The sequence below is a fragment of the Bacillus rossius genome, chromosome 5 (genome assembly GCF_032445375.1).
Source record: "Bacillus rossius redtenbacheri isolate Brsri chromosome 5, Brsri_v3, whole genome shotgun sequence".
In the NCBI taxonomy this organism is placed as follows: domain Eukaryota; kingdom Metazoa; phylum Arthropoda; class Insecta; order Phasmatodea; family Bacillidae; genus Bacillus; species Bacillus rossius.
The window spans coordinates 46,636,986-46,661,199 of NC_086333.1; the positions used below are offsets into that span (position 1 = coordinate 46,636,986).

The window sequence follows — 24,214 nt, forward strand, 5'->3', positions numbered from 1 at the left end:
TAAGTATAATATATAGAATCTTATAAGAAAAAATGTTTCACTCATGTGTCTTATTTTGCAGAATGACTACAGGCTCGGTCTTACAGTTGATGTTGAATTTTTTCTTTCGAAATTTACTGTAATAAAGGGATATTTCTAAAAATTTAATTCTATACCTCCCATGAATTTGTTTTCTTGTCAAAAGTATTTTCAACAGATATTCACTTAGTGCTATATCATGGGTGTAGTAAGGCGCGCAAGTGATGGTAAGTAGGAAGGCATCGAGTTAAATATTTATAAACAGTCCTTAAAAAAGATAATCAACATGGCGATTTAGACCAACTCTTAGTCTGTATTAGCAGTAAAACCTCTGTCAGATCTTGGAAGTGTTATACTGCCGTATTGTCTTGTCTCGACATCATCTTTGACCAGAAACAAAATTATTCTATTAATGGATATCGATAAAAATTTAGATTTGGCACACTATTTTTTCATCCATTTTTAAAATTGATTCAGCATACAACATTTGGGATAAATTTTAGAAATTTAATTTGTTTTTACTATAAAAATTGTACATTGTATACAGTACCACTGAAATGTGGAATGGTGTACTTAAATATGATTCACAAAATTGTTTAAACGTTTATATTAAAGTATAATTAAAATATGTTTACCCGATTCGGATGATTCTGGGTTACTGAAACAGGTAGCGAATAATGTTTTGAGAGTATCGATTTAAGTGTAATTCACGTACTCCATAATCGTTGATGTATGCCTACAAAGTGTTTTTTTTTTAAATAACTTATCCAAATCTTCACGTCGACATTTGTACATCCATCAATGACTTTAAATTATACAATTGCTTACGCCCCTTATATTAAACAGTATTAGTAAACAAATTTTTAAAATTCTACAAATATGTATTACTTGGAGTTTTATTAATTGAAAAAAAATTTAAGATTTTACAAACTATGTTACAAAGAATTTTATTATACTCTCTGCCAACTCCACCTACTACATTTTATAAAAAAACTGTTTCTATATTTGTACTTAAAATCATTTTCAACAAACAACAATGATTGCGTTCAACACACAACGCCACGCGACAGTAGATTTGTCAACTTGTCTCACGAAAATAGAAAATATGTCCAGTATTTAACCCAATCCAACATTATATTTCTAAGAACATTTTTATGTCTAAGTTTAAATGAAGGAGAGCATGAAATTGTTTCCAGTTTTTGGTAGATTTCAAAGAAATACTACCTATTTTATTTATATAGTTTTCCGTTTCATTGTACATAGACTTCAAAACCATCGTTAGCTCAAAAGTATATATATAAAATTTTTATGGACACGATAACTATAGCAATTTTAACAAATCACTTCTGAACTAACTGATACACAAAATATAGTAGTAAAAAATCTCGGGCGAGTTCTTTAATGTGAATATCCGACCAAAGAGGGAGAACAGGGAAAGGTTTTTTTTTAAAAAACTGAACAATTACTATAACTCCCATAAAACGACAAATATCAGATTCTTTTGAATGTATTATAATTTGTAGGAGTAACGCCATAAAATATTGTCTCACTACATTTTTGATACGACCAAACATAACTGCAAGGGGTAGAAAAACAAGGGTTGAAGCACAAAAAAAAATCACAACTCCGTTAGTAGGCACACCATCCATTCATTTAAAATTGTTTGTAAATCTTATAACTTTTAACTAAAACTTTCGTCTAAAAGTATTATTGATTATATGAACCATTGCTACAAGAAGTTAAAAAAAAAGAGGGATGGAACTAAAAATATTTCATAACTACCTAAGTAGGCACACTATAACACCCGTTCAAATTGTTTGTAAACCTTATAAATAATATCTAAAACTTTTGAATGAAACAATTTTTGATAAGACGTGCCATTGTTGAAAAATAAAGGGTTGTAGTTGAAAAAAATTCATAATTTACGTATCCTGTACACTATGTAATCTTTTTTTATTAACTGTAAAACCTTCAATTATTAACTACAATTTTCATCTGAAATATTTTTTATACATCCATCCATTGCTGCAAAGAATGGATAAAGAGGAGTTAAAATACAAATAGAAATTAATAAATCCCTTAGTAGACAAAATCATCAAATCAGTTCACATTGTTTATAAATCTTATAATTTTTATCTAAAACTTTTGTCAGAAAATGTTTTGATGAAACGAACTAATAAAGAAAAAACAACCATTAAAAAAAAACAAAAAAAATCCTTAGTATCAAATTCATTAGAATTCGTTTTTAATCATTTTAATATTATCTTAAACCTTGGTTGAAAGAAAATTTTTATACGACCACATATTAATGTAAGAGATGGAAAACAGCATTTCAATGTCAAAAATAATTGCATAACTACCTTAGTAGGCATAATAATGCATTCGTTAAGTTATTCGATGCTGGATGCATTGTGCTAAAAACATTCAAAAACATTTTGCTGCATGGAATGTGAGAATATGTTTAATCCATTTTTTATTATTGGAGAACATATAGGATGTTATGTACATTAAGTTCTTAAAATCTTCCAGAAGTTTATAGATGTTTCCAAAACATTGCCATAATAAAAAGATAAGTAGGTACTTTGAAATCTACCTAAGCTTGTAGGCTGTGCCAAAATATTTTTTTTTAATAGAGCTTGGAGTAATTTTTAATGGAAATAAATTTGCAACACAAGTTTAACTAAATAATTTTATACATTTGTAACAACGACTCAAGATTTTTCCACGGCGAGTATTAAAATTGTTTATAGGTACGTACAAAACATATTACCTGTAATATCAAAACATTACGCTGGAAAATATAGCCTACTTACAAGAATCATGGTTGGAACATTTAAAATATGTACTCCTTGAGAGTTAATAAATTATGAACAATGATTCGTGTTTCTCAATCATATCACAAAAACATTTCTAAATTCTGACCTTTTTCTCCGCCGTTTTAATTGAAAATCTGCCAAACCGTTTTCCTGAGCATGGAGAAATTTTTGTATAGGTACTCATTAACCTACAACCTTTTTCTTTTATTTAAAATAACAATTCAAACAGAGTACAACCATTCTGATGCGTGAAAAATATTTCAAAATTTTCGTTCATAAACAGGCTATTACACTAATAGCTATCCTTAAATTAACTATCAATATTAGTTTCCCGTTTCTGACCAAAGTAAACACCTGCGTTAATTCTTATGACAATATGATACATATTTCTTTGGTTGTAAAAAAACAATAGCAATAAATCAATTCACAATGAACTTGCATCTGTGCGCTACGTAAAAATTCGCAACGAGGTTATAATTTTTAAAGACATTATATTCGAATATGTTTGTGCGTTGATATATTTTTTTACATATATTTAGTTTTAATTCGAACTTAATAAAATTGAACACTCTAGAACTTCACAAGATTAAGTTCACTGTCTACATGAGAGTTCAAAAAACTTATCCCATTCTTTCCCACTCCTTAATGCAGAATGTTGATGCTACTCGATGTAAAGTTGCACACTTGAACTTAAAAATAAGAGAAAATCTACTGTTAACAATTGATTTTGAAAATAAAGATACACCTGTCCCTTTCCTTACTCTGAGATTTCAAATTTTAAAAAAAAAACCAAACCACCTAACTAGTGACTCTTCACACACTGCGTAAAGTCTGGGAAACGCCCGGTACTTAAGTTGGTTAAAAATAAAATATTTAATTTTAAGGTTATCACTATACTAAAAATAAATTGCACTTAGTTATTTGAGGCTATTAAACAAAATTTTTCTTTCTTAAGATTTAGTGCTATAAAAACGTAATTTGATCACTTTTGAGCTACTATTAAATTTTTATTTTTTATTTTGCACGCATAAATTCGACTCCGCTAAGATATAATTTTCACTTGAAGGTTTTGAAGTGCTTTATTTAATTCACTTTTATTCTTCAAATGTTGTTTGGGAAACCGCACAACATACAATTTGGCGTTTTGTCATTTCATATAATAAAATTTGCCGGTAAAACTCGTGGCAGATAAGTGCGAATATGTTCTGTATTAGCTCCAACGTTACGTAGTGTGTGTAACGTAATAAATTTGATGGAGGAACGAACAGGCCTTTATACTGAAGTTATGTGTTGTGATGAAGAAAATAAAAGTTTTTAAGGTACGCTGTCTAGCCTTATATTCAACTTAAGGTGTCATAGCTATGACACCTTATTGTTACAACGGGCTACTTATGAGATAGAGGGAAAAAAATCGATTACGTTTTTACTCGTTATAAGAGTAGTACCTAACACAGGGCGTTTTAACTATGACAATATAACATCGTACATATTATTTGTAGTTGGTGTTAATAACGCTTCGGGCAGATTGTTATTTATTTAACATGGTAACATACTCATCAGCTGATCAACAAGCAAAACATTTCTGATGTTTTGAATTTTAGTGTTTTAAACATAATAATCGTAGCATTTCTGTAAATAATACGTAAACGCAACACGTCATTAACATTGCTCTAGAAATATTTAAAGTTATATTTCGTGTTTACTGCCTGTGTTTATTTATTTGATTCCATTTATTTGATTTCAAAGTCGTAATACGATAAAATTACTAGTAATAATTCGGAACGTAATGTTATTAGTTAGGGTAAAAGCCACTGACAATAAGTATACCTAACTTATCAAAAATAATTTCCAACTTTTACGATAAATTAATATACATATATTTGAATATATTTAGCCTAATATTTTATTTTAATAATTCTTTTAGAAATATTGAAACTCTGGGTGTTTACAAATGTACGCTCTTGTTCTTTATACATTAGATCTTTGACCTTAAATTTCGGGCAGGTTATCCGTGTGGAAAGAAGAAAAAAAGAAGGCAGTAATCGACACTACAAGGCAAGTTGATGTCACTAAGTCATCAAGTGCTACTGATTTATAATCATACTGCTAGCCCACCTTAATAATATATTTATTTAAAAAGATTTTTCATGTGCAAATAGTAGATATTGAAAAAAAATCCAATAAACGTAAAAGCTCAGAAACGTTTTATTAGTTCAAGATGGATATTTTGACATAGTTTGCCGAGGTATCTGACAAGGCTATTTTTTTTCTCTTGACTTTATCCAGCTTTCCATTTTCCCTCAGCTTTTCCTTTATCGCGAGATGTCTCATCTAGTGAACCTGTCGGCGCCTGGCAGATGATAAATTAGCCACTCTCCCTGATGCAAACAAATTCTTTCGCCGCTCGTGGGCGGGATATTCCTTTCCTCCGGGACGAAGCCAATGCATCAACGTCCAGTGGCCATTAACACACTTCCACCACCGGGACGGCGTTACAATCCGCCCCCCCCCCCTTTTTTTATGGATCAGCCCTTGGGGAAGGGGGGGACGACGCAGGATGGAAAAAAATTGCTCCGCGTCGGAACGTCCCGCAATAAAGCCTCTGTCATTATCAGCACGTCGAGAGTCTTGCGTTAGGACGTGCACGTTTTTTTAAAAAGAATCCTTAAGCTTTTTGTCTGCTGCTCGGGATGTCCCTCAAGTGAAATATATGTATCGGCGTGAACGCAGCTGGCGTCGGTCTTTATCATTCAGTTTTCATTCCAGAGCAAATTTTGTTTAACGACAGTTAAACGCTACGATTTCATTCGTGGCAGGCAGTGACTAGATACTATAGGGGGGAAAAATCACACTCCTGGAGATTGCGTGAACCAATAAATGTATTTACAAGGAGTAGGTAACTAATATGACGTTTGGGTTGAAATCTGTGAAAATGTTTCATGTCCCAGTTACAAACAAATTTTAACAGCATCTACTGTTAGCGTTGTAGAGTTCTGGTTCAAGCTCACAATTAAAGAGTAGTTAAAATAGTTTTAGATATTAGGGCATCAGCGGGTACTGCTTTGTTGTTTTCTCGCTTGCAGCGCCACCTACACAAAATGGCTACTCACGAGCGTAAAGCGTTTTGTGTTCTGCAGTTTGCTAGGAGTTAATCTATAATTTAAGCCCTCCCCACTGGAATCTCTTTATACGAGCGTGGTTCAACATCGAAGACCCCGACCGTTGGATTGGTCGTAATGGTAGAGACGACAGAGCTCTTTTTTTTCCCTGGCCTCTACGTTCACCTGACATAACGCCATGCGATGTTATCCTTTGGGGCTTTATGAAAGATCGCGTATACTTTCCGCCGCTACCTAATGATTTGCCAGAGTTGCGACACAGTTTGAAGAGGCTATTGCTTCCATTACTTCGGACGTGTTAACCAAAGTGTGGGAAGAATTGGACTTTAGGTTGTATGTGTGCCGTATAACTAAAAGTGCACATATTAGACATGTGATGTATGATTTGTTGTAGATAGTCTAAATAAAACTGTTATAATATACCATTGAAGCTCGGACTTTCTTTTATGGACACCCTCCTTAAAGGTAGCCGCCAAACTACACGCAGAGCTCCAGGTGTTAACGCGTCATTTACAAACCGCTGGAGATTATTTCTTGAAAGTGTCTGATTACGAAAAGCATTTAAGAATCATTGCACTTGTCTTTACAAGTTTCATTTCATGGTTTCGTCTTTAACATGTATTTTTTTGACACCAAATAAAGGCTAAAACGGGTGTTTCATGAATGTTTTTAGGTACAAAAATTCTAATTACATTATTGTAAGTATTATAGGAAAGTGCCGGAAGTTTTTATCAATATTATTTCAACATAACATTACAGGGTCACCGCTACAAGTCCCACGGAGACGCGTTACCGACGCCCATTCGATGCATGGCGCGTAGAGGCGAAGAGGGTTGTGAAGCGTGAGCGAGTGTCAACCTTAGCGCCCTCGCTCTTTTAGAGCTCGTACGCCCAGCCACGCGGCTCCATTGAATGAGCATGACAGAGGTTCAGCTCCTATCTGCATACTCGGTAAATTGTCGTCCGTACGTTGGCTTCTCTACTTGCAGAGGCAGGTTAAATGGGCTTCCTGTAATTCAATACATTTTTAGCAACTTAAAAACTACTTGAGATTTATTAAAACGGTTGCTGATCTGTTACCTTACTGTGATTCGGTTTAAGATACGTTCTGGAATACGGCCTGCTAGTTAGGTTACGGTTGTATTCCAACAAGGCAGTGCTTATTAACTAACTTACACGAACTTTTTGTAATACTGCCCTAAGTACAAGTGTTTGTATTTCAGCCTATCACAAAATGATTCCACGTATTTTTCCTTTCTTTAGCTATTCAGAATTCTCAGAAATTGTGTGTACACACTTCGAAGAGTGAGAAACGGAGGCGGTTAAAAAAACTCGTGAAAAACTAAAGTTTCAGAACAATTAACTGTTCATACATACATACAGCATAAGTTAATATTTATTATTCCACTACAAAATGGTGAATTTCCTACATTTGTGTTATTTAATACATTCGCAATCAATTTTAGGACCTAGTTATTTTAATTCTAAATTACGTCGATATTATCTTGCTTCAAATATATAACTTGTTTTTAGTATGCACTTAGTTATCCTCCCGCAATGAAGAAATGGAATAGAGTATACCGAAAATAAACAGCGACCTGCAAAAACAACTATGTTGGTGCAGAAAAAAATTGTCTTAAACTCACACAGAAAGTTAAAAACCACTAACAGATAATTATCAATGATGAATAAATAAAAACAAAATGTGACCGAATTTTTCAGTACTCGCCAGTGATAGTATGTAAACACTTATAGACCATCCCACTCTTAAATTGCAGTGTGGAAGTAAATGGGCGTTCTCTCTCTCTATAATTCTAACACACGCCGACTGCCGTAAGCGCTGTCCTAGCTTTGAATATATATACTGTATAGAAGTAGCCAGCCCAGGTTAAAATTTCTAATACGGTTTTGAGGTAGTTGGTTAATTCACTGCCGCAATCGCCACCATCTCTAGGGGCATCGACTTGTGGTGGTCCCTAGCGGACAAGTGTCGAACTCTTCAGACACCCCTTCCCCCTTCCCAAGAACGACGTTGAGCTGCAGTGAATGATGGATAAGGGGTGCGGGGAATGACAGCGGGCGACAGCGCTGCGCTCTAACGTGTAAATAACAACTAAGACGATACAGGGCGTTACGGCAGCGCACTGCAGCGGTGAAGTTCCCAAGCTGCTCATCATACGATTCTGAAAAACGTAGAGTAAATCCTATCCACTCGCGACTTCTATACAGTATATATATTCAAAGGTCCTAGTCTCTCCGTGTACTGTTGCCATACACCATACAAATCAAATTTTATTTTGTCAAAGTGTTTTTGCATATTGTTAAGCATCAAAATACAATCAGGTGATGTATATATTGCATACTTAATTGCATTTTAAAGAGCCGAAAAAAAACGGAAAAAAATCATTTTTTCACTGGGAACTGATTTTAAGTATTTCAAAATGTATAACATAACATATAAAAAATAACCAGCAGGTGAATTTAATTCAGATTTCTTAAAAAATTAATCCATATTTTAGGACGCAACCAAATAAATATCAAGAAAAAATCTGCTCAATGCTTCAGTTATTTCCTAAAATACATTTCCTCAAAAACTGACACATCAAAAAGTTGATATGTGGCAAAGTTTTTGCTATTAAAGAGATTTGGGGTCGAAAGCGTGAAATTTTCACAATGAATGTAATTTGTTTTTAAAAGCGACACCAACTCAATTGCTCCTAAAGTTTTTGTGTCCTGTTCAAAGCTGTGAAGGCGTGTCTTATCAGCGCAAGAGCGCGCTGTAACAGAAGCTCGCTCCATAACTGCTTCGTCAAAGGAAACAAGCCCGTGTGTTTTAAGTGAGGTTCTGTCCTCCAAGCAAGTTCAAAATAGAGGCTACCTCAATTCAGCTATTTCCTTCGACACAATTTTCTGGGTACCAGCCTGCCATTCAGTGCCGTGTCTCATGACCACTAATGTAAATTTATTTTCTGCCTTGATGTGGAATACATAAAAGTGAACTATGTAAGGTGGAACACCACAAATAAACTACATTGATAAACTACAGGGGAGGAAGCACAAGTTTGTGGTGAAAATATTTGAGTATTTTTCAAAAAAATCATGTGTGTAAACAATGCAGTCAAGGAAGCTTACAAAGCAAATAACTGGATGTTCCGAACGAACCATTTATGCCCCTAGGACGGAAATACTGTGGCATGGTACGCTAAGTATGCCTGGTAAGGTAAAACCGAATCACTGCCAAATTTCTCTCGTGCCACCCTGCATAGGTTTCTTTACGACATTGGGTTTTAGTATTTAAGAAGGGAAAAGAAGGCAGCATTTGCAGAACGTGAGGACATAATTCTGTGGCGGCCTGCCTACTTGAGAGAATTAAAAAGGTTTAGGGATACAGGAAAGCCAGTGATCAATAGAGATGAGTCGTGAATAAATATGGACTGAGTGATGAAAAGGCATGGAAAGATACAACAGTGAAGTGCGCTCAACAGGCAGTCACTGAAGACCATAGTTCTGGCCTCAAACCTCTTACAGGACGCGGCACGCGTTTTTCATTAGTTCATGCAGGTAATAAGGACAAGTTTTTTTTCAAAACGCTGTCCTTACTTTCTTGTGCAAAAATAACACAGTTGACGCTCACGATGAAATGACTGCAGATGGGCATGAAAAGTGGTTCGCCGAAAAACTTTTGGCAAACACTCCAGAGGGCTCTGTTATTGTTTTAGATAATACGTCATTCCATAGCAGGATGTGTGAACTTATTCTCTTCTAACGTTGGGGAATATAAGACAGTGGCTCACGGAGAAAATAATTTCTTGCGATGTCATTATGATTAACCGGACATCGCTTCACATAGTAGGATGAGATAGGCATAAGTACAAAAAATAAAAAAATTGAAGAAATAGCCAGAAGCAAAGGACGAACTGTACTTTGCTTGCCCCAATATCATTGCGAGCTCAACCCTATTGAAATCGTTCGTCAGATTGCACAACACAACTTTCAAGGCGCATGATATGGAGCATTAATAACACAAGTTTATGACCGGGTATCTAAAAAAAATAAAAATAAAAAAAAAATTTATGTAGAAAAGGTGGAAAACATAAAGAAAAAAAAAGCTGTGGAGAGCTGACGAACTTCAAGATGACGAGGAAATGTTTTTGATAAGTTTGGCCTCATCAAATTCACCCCAGTCATCTCCATCGGCCCAACCTCAGTCTTCTGGTCCTGTGCTACTCTCATGGAAGGGGTATCATGTAAGGGGTATCGACTTTGGTCAGCGGTAGGGTTACTGATTAAAAGGTATATACCATTAATTTATTTATCAAGTTCACTTTACAATTTCACTAAAGTATTTCGTACGAATTCGTACCAAAGAATGTAAAAAGAGTAAAAGAGTGACAGTTTATTAAAATTTATAAGCGTTTTTCTCCTTGCGGTTACCTAGCACACGCTCTATGCGTAGCGAGTAAGCCTCTTAGGATTTTAAAAAGGAGAATATGTATCATAATCATTGTAACGCCAGTTTTTTTTTTTGTATTTCAAAACCTGTGAATACGTTTTACTATGACTACTTTAGTTTACCAAATATATTCCAGGGTAGTTTCACTATAATAAAGTTTAATTTAGCATAAAAATACTTTTGATATGTCCCCTAATGTTTACAAAGTGACTATATACGAGTTTATGTTGCTAATCTTGGGTTCGGCATCTTTGTGACACATTTCCGTTCCATTCACAAAATTACGTCTACCAAATGCAGCATACCGAGAGCTAAGATGTTTACACATCAAAACATATTCATGTGTATACGCATTTTCTGGTTTACACTGGGTGTTGTTCTCAATGTATTTATACAATAATTTTTGTTGTGCATTATTAGAGTTTTTCAATGACATATATTTTAAACTAGCAATGGCGTATGCCCATTAAATTGTTTTGACTTTGCCAACGTAGGTTCATTTCACACATAAAAAATTAAAGCAATATTTGGTATTTGTGACACTTCTAAAGTTTCACCTGGTTGGGGCGTTCCTACAAGGCACAAGGCACGTGGCAATGTTGAATTTGTCATCTGGCAAAGAGATACCGAAAGTTTATCTCAATCGAAGCTTCCAAAAATGTACTATTAAAGATGAGCCAACTGTTTACTACTGTTGTGTACTGTGTTCATTTAATACACTTTGTGGCAGTGTCTCTGTATGTGTTATATGTATTTTGGTTTGTAATTTAACACTTATTTGTTTTATCGCGTGTGCGCGATACAGGCTCCACTGAGTTTACTGAGTTATTGAGGGGTTCGCTTGTAAATAATAACCACAGAGCTTTGAACTGAATAATAAAATAAATTTATATATTGTTTATAACAAACACAAAGCAACAGCTTAGATATTCCTACACATTAAAATGTATCGTGAGAGAATAAGTTATGAAGTGTATTTAACATTTAGTTAACTTTGGTTAGCCTTTTGTATAAATACATATAATATTAACCTTAATCCTTAGTAATCTGTCTCGTGATAATTTACAGGAATTAAGACGGGCACAGACCATTCGAAAATGTTTTTAAAATGGCTTGAACACAAATTATTCAGTTGCACTGAGTTTACAACATTTACTGTATTTTCAGTGATGTCTTCAATGTATCACTACACTTATTCTTAAGTTTGTTTGGGTTCGTTTACGGCCGAGTAGTTAGTTCAGTCAGAGGACACGATTTCTTTTACTTAGGAACTCTGACGTCACGAGTGTTCTGACTTTCTGTACGTTACGAACTGAATGAAAAATTTCATTTTTGAGTATTATTGCGGCAGGATTACACGTGTAAGCAGCCTTATTTCACAACAATCTGTAAACGCCAATTCAGTTACGTTAATATAACTTTTTAAAGCTTTGGCATCAGTTACATTCATAACTGTAAGTGTTTAAATAGTTACTTTTATAAACTTACTGCGTATTTTATTTTCTTCACTGTCACTCCTACTCACAATTCCATGATGAACTGTCTTAAATATTTCACTTAGCCATATTAGACAAATGGTATTTATCCGAAAGTCACAAAACATTTTACATTGCCTTTTTCTAATAGCATCACTTACTCTCTAAAATGTTCTTAACTTTAGCTATTCCAACTTAACATTGTTTCAAATGCCGTCCTCAAATTCGCTGGCTAATACGCTGATAAATATTTATCAGGCGTAGAAGAATGAACTCAAACATAAACATTAAATTACAAAATTCCCAAAAATTATTAAATTTAAAATAAGATTATTTGACAATACAACAGTCTGTATCAAAGAGTGTTTTCTTGTGATAGTAATTTTTTATCATTCCCTTCTAGAGGGATCGAGACAATTGGATTGTTACAGATGAAGTGTAGGTCTATAGCTTGTAGTGTCACAGAAACGTGCACAATCTAGAAAATTACATTGATGCAAGAAAAATACAAATAATAATTAACTGTTAATATTTATATAAACAAAAAAGGTTGTACAAGACAACTGTGTCGTTTCGTCACAATGTCTTCTAATCTGTACGATTATTGAAAAAGGTAGTTTGCGTACTCTTTCTTCTTGGTGGTAGATATTCTAAAAGTATTTCAATTTCATAGGGAGATATAGGAACCAAATGACGTAATCTTTTTTCCAACCAATTTAATGCCACAGAAAATTTTTAAAGTTTAGGATTAAACATTTTTCTTTAATCATACACCAAAATAATTTTTTAAGAATTTAAAATAGTGTCTATTGGTAATGAGATTACAAAATGAGGTATTTGTTCTAGCCAGCTCTTATTACCTTCAGTCATTACATTAAATAATTTACTACTTGCTGAAGTACCATGTGTTGCCTGGACCAAACACATTCTAATATAAGGAAAATCATTACGAGTTTTAAGTCTGTAGGACATACATTTGAAAAACGGAAAATTTTAATTATAAAGTACCTTGATAACACAATCGGTGCATCAAGGCTACGCATAAGAAAATCCAGGACTCCACATCTTCAGCTTCATTTTGTGGGAAGGCAGATAACACCTAGGCAAGACGTGTCATCCGCATCAAACGCAACGCCATCTTTTCACGAAGTCCTTAACTAAACTGTTATTAGAGCCTTTAGTTAGTTATCAGCCCCGAGAATCACTAAGCGGATGGGTTTCGCCAAGGAGAAGGATAGGATATTGCCAGTCCTTACTATATGACCGAGTGGCAGGCATAGAGAAATCAAACTCACTGTTTGTGCATCTATGACCTACATCCTATGATTTTATATTACAAAACTGAATCCACCCCTTTTCACTCCCTTAGGTATGGAATTTTGTAATTAGGGTATATGTAGTCTATGTCAATGTCCGCCCCATAAGCTATCTATGTGCAAAAAATCATGTCGATCCTTTGCTCCGTTGCTGCGTGAAAGAAGGATAAACATACAAACACGCTTTCGCATTTATATTAGTAGGAATGTCATGGTGTTTTTGTAAGTCAGATGGCACCTCTATGTTCCTCAGGGGCAACTCCAGACTATACCGACAAACCTGTACAATAAAATGTTAGTCATTTAGTTGTAGAATAGAATTCATTATATTACGTTAACATCGTATATTCGGATTTTAATAAATAAAAAATCATCTCAAATGTTATTAATTTTTGTACTAACGACATATAAATAAATTAGCAAAAACTTCGTTAGAAATTTAATTTTTGGTTGGCTTCAAAATGTCGAAAGATTTATTTTTTCAAAGAATCCCTCTTTTTACTGGGGACTTTTATAAACACCAAAAAGGGGAGAGGAGTGTTTGGAGAACCCATGCTCCCAAATATTAGGGCCTTCCAAAGTCTAGGGCCAACTCTACGGGTTCCTATTTCTCCGCCTGAAACATTATTTTTTTCAGGTCGCTGACTCACCAGCGATGCCCAGACAGCCCAGGACACAGCTGCAGCTGCGCCTCAGCCGCAGGCAGCACTGCCGCCATCTGCCGTGGACGGAGGATACCTCCTCTGTCGACTCGGAGTTCGCTGGTCCTGGGTTACCGGCGACCGATCCGTGGGCTCCATCCGGGAGCTGCAGATTCATCGGGATCGCAACTGCGCTGTTCGTATATAAATGATCTCCTGAAACAATTTTCGGAAAAAAAAAAAGTATTATAAAGCGAAACCTCATAATAAATTACTTCACAAAATACCACCTTCCAATTTAAAGTATGTACATTATTTATATATCAACAAGATGTATTGCGCGTGTTAACTGCTTGGCATAAAGTACTTCCATTATTAGGTATTTATAATTTGTTTTTTCATATGTAAGTAGAATATAAATGATGCTCCTGTCCTGGTGCCGGAGCGTGGAGCTGAAGTCGAGTGCCCACAATCTCGAATTGTCGCATGACAGCTGCTGCCATGTTTGGTGACCTTAACTTTGACAGTGACGTTTGTCCTACACCTTGAGGCCAGCCGCCATCTTGGATGACCCTGACCCCAGCCGTCATATTGTAATTCGCCATATTTGATTATGATGTCACATTTCGCCATATTGGATTATGACGTGTGCCATCTTGGAGTCTACAACTTTTCGCCATCTTGGATGTCGCCATTAAGGATTCCACCATTTTGAACATATTGGATTATGATGTAATGTCCACTATATGATTGTCTGCTGGAGGTCGCCATCTTGTTTTCATCTGCTGGCATTCACGTTGACGAGAAAAAACAGTGCCAAACTTTGATGAAAAAATCACGTCCTTAAATAAGTTCTCATATCGGGGCTTCCACGAGACCAACCGAATGGGAATAGGCAAAATGTCATAATTTTAAATGCAAGATTACCACGTGTTTTAAAATATGGATTTGACCTGATACTCCCGTAAACATCCGTGGTTTACCGGGTTTCCATAAATGTTAAGTTATCAGTCAATTTTCACAAGGGATACAGCAGCACCATTGTCGATAAAAATGGGGATTCCAGTCCCGAAATATTTTTCTCCTGACTTCACTTAAAAAGGGACATTTTATTGGTCGAGAAAAGGTTGACACCCTGCATCTAACTCGTTACTAGTTTCGCTGTTGATGTTGAGACTGCTGTGATTATTTCCAATCCCTTTGATGATGTCGTGACTTGTCACATTTAAAGCAAATGGGCCTTCCAACTATGGTCCACTGGGGCCTATAATTTATTTGAGGGTTACATTCAAGTCGTGTCTGCCTAGAGGAGCTATTACGATATTGAGTTTTGTTGGGTGTTTCAGTCCTTCTGTTATTTTTTTTTCCAATTGATAATTTTCCCTAGACTGAGACAAGAACAAATCCAGAATGGAATCGTGAAACCGCATGACATCAGTTGGTTCTTTCTATAGTGTTCGTAAGGAAGAAAACTAATGATATTAGGATGTGTGTATGCTACCGTCGTTTTAACATATTACTTAAGGACAAAAGTACCCGCTTCATATAATCGAAGATTTCCAAAGTAATTTGACAGGGTCGCAGTATTTTACACACTTGGAGATGAACTCAGATTACCACCAGTTACAAGAAACTGAGGACAAGGAAAAGACAGCGTTCGTAACCACTGATTGTTTTAAAAAAACTGTATTTGGCTTCAAAGTAGTCCCTTTGTAATGTTACAGTAGTTCGAAGTATGCTAAAACTGGCTTGTTTACATTTTAAATTACCGTCACTAAGGCTATCTTCAGTGAACAGATTGGTTTGTTTACATATGTGTAAACAATATTTTTTGAACCGTATTGTGTTTCATACAATAATTAATGTTTTTTTTTTAAAGATGTTTAGAACAAACAATTTTGTTACTTAACCCTTTGTTATGTAATAATAAGACCGTTTATAGCTTCTGTAGTATTTTTGAATAGCATCATGCGATTGGCCGCTGCTAACAATGTTGGGAGTCTTGAGGCACCCGGCGCGTGGCATGACGGGATTTAGAATACTACAGAAGTCGGTTGGTCCAGCCAAGCTGAGACCCAGCTTCCACGTCAGGTGGATCCGAGGAAAGCTGAATTTTGTAGTAAAAGTGTGTGTAGGCACGTAAGAAATGTTAGTGTCGAAGCAGTTAAGTGTTAGCTACAAGAATTACGCACAGGCTGTGCGTGATTTCTACCTGTGGACATTCTTCGTGTGATCAAAGTTTGGTACAGAGACGCAGCGATTACCAGATGGACCATCTTTGCTGGCCGTTACCACACATTTTGGTGACGCCATCCTCTTTAAAAGATATCATGTAGGTATCTACTGAGTGGCGTGAAAAGTATTTAAAACTCTGAACTAAGCCCCAAAGCATTGCTTCCTTCTTATTTTGTGTGAAAATAGCATCTAATTTGTTTATAATTTGACATTGAATCGAACGTATATTCAACTCAGGGTCAGAAGTCCTTTGACGCAGTTTTAAGTGTTCTGCAGAACTGAAGCTGTTGGAAATTAAATTAAACGATATCCCTGAGAAAAATTTAAATGCTATTAACAGTATTTAATTTTTCTAGGTTATAATTATAAGAAGATAAAGACATTTGGTAAAAACGTGCCCATCATGTTGGCAACGCTATTAAAAGCCTATTAAATACTGTTTTATTTTGAATCTAGATGGAGTAGCTAAAAGTTATATGTGATATCTGATTTTGTGTGCATTTTTTATTAATTTTAATATTTTTTTTTTTTTCAAATATTGGTTATTATTTGCTGGTCACACTGAATTACACAGGACATGTTCTAGTTCAATGTTTTATATCGCCCTTATTCTTTGATAAACAATAAATATTTTAAAATAGTGAAAAATTAATATAGCAATTATACTACCTATTCAATCAACACATATTGTAGTGTTGATATATAGTTACTCCTTCAGCTTTTTTAAAGATACTTGTATAAGACTCTGACTGGGTTAAAGTGGGGCTAAAGTTTGGTCTATCAGGATGATATTTTAGTTGTTCGAAGTTCCTTTAATCTGCATCTATATATATTGGAACAAGTTTTTAAAACACTACAACAAGTTAATTAGACTTTGAAACCATCCAAATGTAATTTTGGTTACTTTCAGAAAGACGTTCTCGGCCATTTAGTCAACAGTGAGGGAATTAGACCCCACTGTGAAAAACTCGTTGCATTCAAAGAATTCCCTCAGCCTTTGGATCAATTAGGAGTTAGGAACATTTTACGTCTTGCTCCTTTTTACTGTAAATTAACTGAAATTTTTTCCAGTTTGTAAAATCCTTATTCACTTTATTAAAGAAAAGTTAAAAAAAAATATGAGAAGCTCAACAACGGGCATTTAAATATTTGAAATAAAATTTAACTTCAGCTCCAGTTTTAGCACACTTTAAAGAGCCCAAACTTATTAAGCTAGCTCTCTAGAAATAGGAGCTTTCTTGTAACAAATGATTGTTGGAAAGTTACAACCTATCGCTTACACCAGTTGTTCTTAGATCTCAGCTAAAACGAGATACCATATTACTTATCTTGAATTGTTAGCTTTAATGTATGCATTGGACCAGTTTCGATCTTATATTTACTTGAAACTCTCCAAAAGTGTTACTAATCATCTCCAGTTTAGTTACCTTGACCGCTTTTAAGTTTAATGCACATAGCTCCAGATGGTTGACGTGATAGATACTTAAATTAATGGAGTATTACTACACAACAGGCTGCAGTAGTGGCAAAACCCATGGTTGCGTGGACAATTTAAGTCGCAATGCAGTAAGTAAAGGTATGGTAAAAGATTTCTAAAAATCCTTGGAATTATCCAGCTGTATCATGCAGGACGTTGGCTTAGCCAAGTTACAACATGCAGACCCCAGTTCAGTACCACTTATCAATGAAGTTCATAACCTATCAGGACAAAATAAGAAGTTAAGTTATCAAGCTGAAATTTTCTCTTTGGTTAATGGTGTGTTATATCGAAACAATTCCAATCCAAGTGGCAGATATAAACTCTTAGTTGTTACTGAGAGTTTTAAATCATAAATCTCGCTCGAATGTCACAACAAACCTACTTTTGTTGGTCATTTAGGGGGTGCTCGAACCACTGACCAAATTACGAGATGATATCATTGGACAAACGTTTTTGAAAAAAAATACAATCCTATGTACAAAGTGGCCGATGTATTCAGGGAAAGGGATATCAGTAGTATCTTGGATTGTGACATCACGGCGGCCATCTTGGATGACCTTGACCTTGAACTTTAGCCTTGACCTTGACATTTGACCTTCAAAATTTGCCAAAATTTGCCAAAATTGAGCCAAAAATCGCCAAAGTTAGACCAAATTTCCATTTTTTGAAAAAAATTCCGCCAAAATATCTCAAAAAATTTGGGAAAAAAATCTTTTTTCGAGAGAAAAATTCCCGTTTGGAGGAAAAATTTCCCGTTTTTAGTCCATATAAATACAAGTGGCTAGAAATGTCCACATAAAGGCATAAGCATCCATGTCTACAGCCTCCGATAAGCCTGTGACATCATTTATTAAAATTATTATTTTTTACATAAAATTAAACATTATTGTATCGATCAAGTATTGAACCAAGGATAGGAACTGATCGAATCAATTTGTAAATTGAATGTTATTTTTTTGGGAATTTTGGAATTTTTCCCGAATTTGTAGCTAAATAATTACACAATTCCAAAAAGGCGCCCAAATGACAATATGGTGGGTGTCACAGTTTAATAAATGATTACTGCACTCTAGTGGGTAAGAATTAAATTAATTGATGTCAGTACACTCTAACAGATGAAAACAAGATGGTGGCCTCCAGTGGATGTAGACAAGATGGCGGACATGACGTCATACCAGCTGACGATATATACTTTGGTATTGGTGATGGGAGGTTAGTCTGCCTGCGGCTACCGTGGAGGAAGTATCTGTCGACGATTTATTGTCATACCAGGTTCGAACCGAGGACTGAAATGCGTAAGTGCATTTTTAATATTATTTTATTTAAATTTGATTTATAAATTTTTATTATATTTTTTGAAATTTTTTCCCAATTTCTAGCATAAAAATTGCTGTTTTTCAATATTATGGCCATAACAAAAGTACAACATTCTAGAATCTAATATGGCGGACATAACATAAAGTGTAGCGATGATGTCATAGTCATCCAAGATGGTGGGCATTACGAAAAATGCCAAAATTCTAGAATTCAATATGGTGGTTGTAACTATATGTGCAACGATGTTTTTTAAAAAAAATTATCAAAAATTTATTTATTTATTATAAATTTTAAATTTTATTTCATTAAAATCGGATAATAAATAAATAATTCCAAGATGGTGGACATGACATCGTATTCGCTAACGATATATATATATATATATATATATATATATACCTTGACATAAGTGGTGGGAGGTCAGTCTGCTGGCGGCTTCTGTGGAGGAAGGTCCTGTCGCCATCTTTTTTTTTTACCTCCCCGGGTTTGAATCGAGGACTCCGAGCTTCATGGCGTAAGTGTATATTAAAAGTTTTAATATTTTTTATTAAATTTTTACTATTAAATTTGATTTTATAATTTTTTTATAAATTAAAAATAATTACCATTTTCTAACATAACAACTACGGATTTTTAAGATGGCGGCGTAACGGAGATTGCAAAATTTGTTTTTAAATACTTTTTATTAAAATTTTATTAATTGATTTTTTTATAAATTTTAGAATTTTTTTCATTAAAATCCGATAATAAATACAGATTTTCAAGATGGCAGCCGTAACGGAAATTGCAACGGTGACGTATTTATTCATGATGACGTCAGAGGTTTATCGGAGGCTGTAGACATGGATTCTTAAGCCTATATATGGATATTTCTAGCTACTGGTATTTATATAGACTAAAAACGGGATTTTTTTCCTTCGAAACAGGAATTTTTCTCTCTAAAAGAGAATTTTTTTTATTTCTTCCAGTTTTTTGAGATTTTTTGGTGGATTTTTTTCAAAAAAAAATGGAAATTTTGTCTAATTTTGGCGGTTTTTAGCTAAATTTTGGCAAATGTTGGCAAATTTTAAAGGTAAATGTCAAGACCAAAGTTCAAGGACATACAAGATGGCCACCGTGACGTCACAATCCAAGATGGCGGACAACACCACACCCTGAACCCTGTGCTAGGACATACATTTACATACTACTGATATCCACAAAATAAATCTGGGTTGTTAGAAGAACTGCTCCAAGTTTGTGAGCCATTCATGTGTATTGGCATCGATATTTTAGGCCCATTTATTAAATGACGGTTGGTAACAAATTAATTTTAGTCGCTATCGACTATCGTACTAGGTGGGCTGAAACTTAAGTGGCACCAAAAAGTAATGCTATGAGGTATTAAATTTCTTGTTGGAAAGAATAATTGTTCGTCACTCAGTACCCTGATCTATACTTACAGACAGCAGAAAGTTTTTAATTCCAAAGTGGTGCAAGAATTATTGAGGCTAATGGATATCCAAGCATTTGGCTATCAACATAATACTAATTGCTTATGTGAATGTTTGTATGGAACATTGGCAATGATGTCACAGTATGTAGCTACCTGCTACATGAGTATGTGCCGCTAGTCACTTTCACTTACAATTCAATTAAGCAGCAGAGATGTAGGTGGGAAGGGGGGGGGGGGTCAGTGGGGTCTGGACACCTCCCTTTCAGGATCTAAAATAAAATAAAACTATTTAAGACAGAATAAGCTACATAAGGGTACAGAGATATTATTTTTATTTTGGAAGGATATTTGTATTCCTTACTGGGCTACAACGATGTATTTCCTCCCCATTATAGCTCTACATGCCTCATACACAGATGCAGCAGGAACTGTTTTTACAAGTAGTCTTTATTTGTTGCGTGTTTGCACACATATTACTGTAACCATGACTACCTTACAGACTTTACATGTGTGTTACATGTATTTGTTAATATTAATATATTCGTATTTACGACTTCTTTTAATAAAATAATTATAAATTCAAACATGAAAAACAAGTGTTAAAAACATTAAATTAAAAACTAAAATATAAATTGTTCAGTTTTCTTCTCTTGAGCAAATTCATTTCTTAAAATTCTATGAACATATTCTATTTCGGTTCTAAAATTGAACTATTACCTGAGATTTATGTGTGACATTCAATTTTCTTTTAAAATTCAATCATAAAAATCTTATTCATAAAAGAATGATGTAATGGTTATACTGGACCTCCTTTACAAAATCCTTGCTACGACCTTGAAAGCAGGAACCTTTCAAATTTAGTCCTTTTGTTTTATTTTATGGTAGCGAACCTGTACTGCCATCTGAAATCCAGCTGAGCCAGCCTGTAGAAGAAGATAGCCTTGGACTGCGAGCTTGGTGGAGAGACCTTTAATGCCAGGCTACTGAAATCCCGAAGAGACAACAGGACCTGGTCAAGAAACGATACAGTCAATGCAGAATTGTGGTGAGCTTTAAAATCGGACTCGAAGTTTTTGGTATACACTCCTGTGCGTAAGAAGGGTCAACCTGATAAGCTTTATCATAAACTAGCAGAATTCAACAAAAATAATGCTCTGTTAATATTACATTTTAACTATTTATATACTTACTAGCTGCAGTACCCGGCTTTGCCCGGGCTGAACACCGGGTGATATATTGTCCGCGAGTTACAGCTAAATGGATAGCGATATGTCCAGTGTGTTGGACATTAAGAAATGACACATAATTACTGTTTGTGTATCTGTGACCTATGATTTTCTGTTTACCCATGGCGATCGGTTGAAAGGTTGAGAATTTCATGCGCTACAGCGCCATATAGCGGCGAGTTACAAAAAAAATGGATAGCATAAAAACATTCGATGTGCCAACTTTCATGGCGATCGGTCAAACGGTGTAAGAGTTTATCGACGTCATACATGCCAATATCCAATTATATATATTCTTATATTTCGAAATTTTAGGGCTTTCACTTTTGCGGAAAGTGGATGTTCAGGACCTCGAATGGTTTCGAACACTCCATCAAGAAAGAAATGATATTTGAAATTCCTGAAATTTTTGAGATTTTGGGGCTTTGTCCCCAGTGGGGGAGGGGTGATTTTGAGGACCCTGAATGGCAGGGAAACACTAAAAATCGAAAGAGAATGATTTTTGAAATTTTCTAAATTTTGGGGCTTTGACCCCTGAGAAGGGGGGAGAGGGTTATGTTGAGGACCCCGAATGGCTCGTAAACACTCCAAATCGAAAGAGAATAGGTTTTCGAAATTTTGGGAATTTTTTTTATTATTGGGTTATTGACTCCTTGTGGGGAGAGGGTAGTTTGAGGACCCCGAATGGCTCGGAAACACTCCAAATAGTAAAAAAGTATACTTAAATTTAAGAAATTTTTGAAATTTTTCGTAATTTTGGGGTTTTGCACTCCCCCCCTCCCTCAAAATTGAGTGAGAAATCGACTTTGGGTAAAAGTTCCACCATGCCCCAGACACTTTAGTTCGTAATGACTTCATTTTAATACAATTTCCTCCAATTTTTCGAAATTTTGTGGCATTCACTTTTGTGGAAGGGGAGGGGGTGGAGGTTCAGGACCTGGAATGTTTCGGAACACTCCATCTCGAAAGAAATGATATTTGAAATTCCTAAAATTATCGAAATTTAGGGCTTTTTCCCAGAGGGGGGCGGGGGATTCGAGGAACCTGAATGGTTCGAAAATACTTAAAATCGAAAGAGAAAGATTTTTAAAAATTTTTAAACTTTCGAAAATTTGGGGCTTTAACCACCTGAGGGGGGGGGGGGGGGGTACCTCGAATGACACGGAAACACTCCAAATCGAAAGAGTATAAAGGAATATAAGAATGTAGGCATTTACTGTACTCCTATCTACCCTAATAAAAATATTGACAAATAGAAAAACCTATTACTTACCTATGAATAATGATTTTTTTCTGCAATTTAAATTGTAATATAAAAAAACGGAATTGAAAATTGAAACAAATATGGCGACACTACAAACTGTCAAGATCTTTATATTTTTCTTACACTCTACTTAGTTCCTTACAATAGAAAAACGTAACGTAATGGCTTGAAAGCTATTGCTCGGCAGGCATACAGGAATGACACTAACAGTTTGTATATCTATGACACACATTACATAAAATTAAGATATATTTTTCTAACCCGTTTAAAGTTTATTTTTTAGACAAAAGATAGCCTATGTCCATCCCCAGGATATATTCTATCTCCTTGCCAAATTTCATTACGATCCGTTCAGCCGTTCAGCCGGGAAAAGGTAATAAACAGACAGACAGACAGACAGACAGAGTTACTTTCGCATTTATAATATTAGTATTGAAGTATTTATGGTTCGGGCCTTATGTGGTTGCATGTAAGTTGTCTGAAAATCTTTACAGGTCGAAATAGTCTTGGCGTGGCAGGGAAATGTTTTTAATTTACCAAAGTGAAGCATATGAAGAATTTCTATCCTGAATAGTTAGAAAAGCTTTGATAGAGAATAGATTAAAAACTTAGTTTTTGTCTAAGCCATAAAAGATCTTGTAATTGTGTTTCACGTCCCAGTTCAGGTAGTTTTCCATGAAAAAAACTAAATTATATATATATATATATATATATATATATTAAGGCCAGTAATTTCCATTGTTACCCCTGGTCAACAGCGCCTATTGGACTTGAATGGTTTCAGACATTTAAAGTAACATTATTTTAATTATTTTTTAAACGTAATGGCAACATTTTTTTAAAATCTAAGCCAGTTATAGTTCTTAAGGTAGTTAAATTTTAACCTGTATTGTATGCTATGAGTCTTATAGTTCGTTAAGTTGACAAACCATTGTGGCATTGTAAACGTGTTCAGATATGTTTTATAAACAAGTAGGTATTTTATTTTGGTTTTAAACATTTGTTATCAAGGAATAAAAATAAGTTAACGGGCACATAAAAGTTAGGAAGGATTTAGACTTGTTTTCAAGACTTCATATTTCTACGCAGCTAATTAGTTCTGCTCAGGGCCACTGAAGGCGAGGAAGTGAGGGGCAGTGACGTAGCGTGTCTGCTGCGAGCGAGAGGGTGTTGCGGTGCGAGAGAGTCGTTCTGGACCATCGGCAGGGTGCGGGTTATGAATGTGGAGTCCGCGACAAAAAACCAATATGCGGGAGTGCAGGACGAAGTTTTGTTGGGAAACGTCTACGTGTCTGTGAAGATTTCGCTGGAATTTGCCGCGTGCTTCGCGTGTGCCAGGAAAGCCATGTCTTTTGGTTGCAGTCTACGTGCATAGCACACAAATTCACAACTTTACTGCCATCGGAATTTCAAGTTAGT

The 24,214-nt window shown here is 35.1% G+C and overlaps 1 protein-coding gene across 1 annotated transcript in view; it reads right to left on the reverse strand.

Annotated features, from left to right (window-relative positions):
* LOC134531772 (growth factor receptor-bound protein 14-like) overlaps positions 1–24,214 on the reverse strand; it is a 648,199-nt gene that overhangs the window by 597,365 nt on the left and 26,620 nt on the right. Inside the window, exon 2 of the mRNA XM_063367665.1 lies at positions 13,848–14,054. Coding sequence (XP_063223735.1) covers positions 13,848–14,016 — 169 coding nt within the window. The 5' untranslated portion in view covers positions 14,017–14,054. The remainder of the gene's footprint in view (positions 1–13,847; positions 14,055–24,214) is intronic.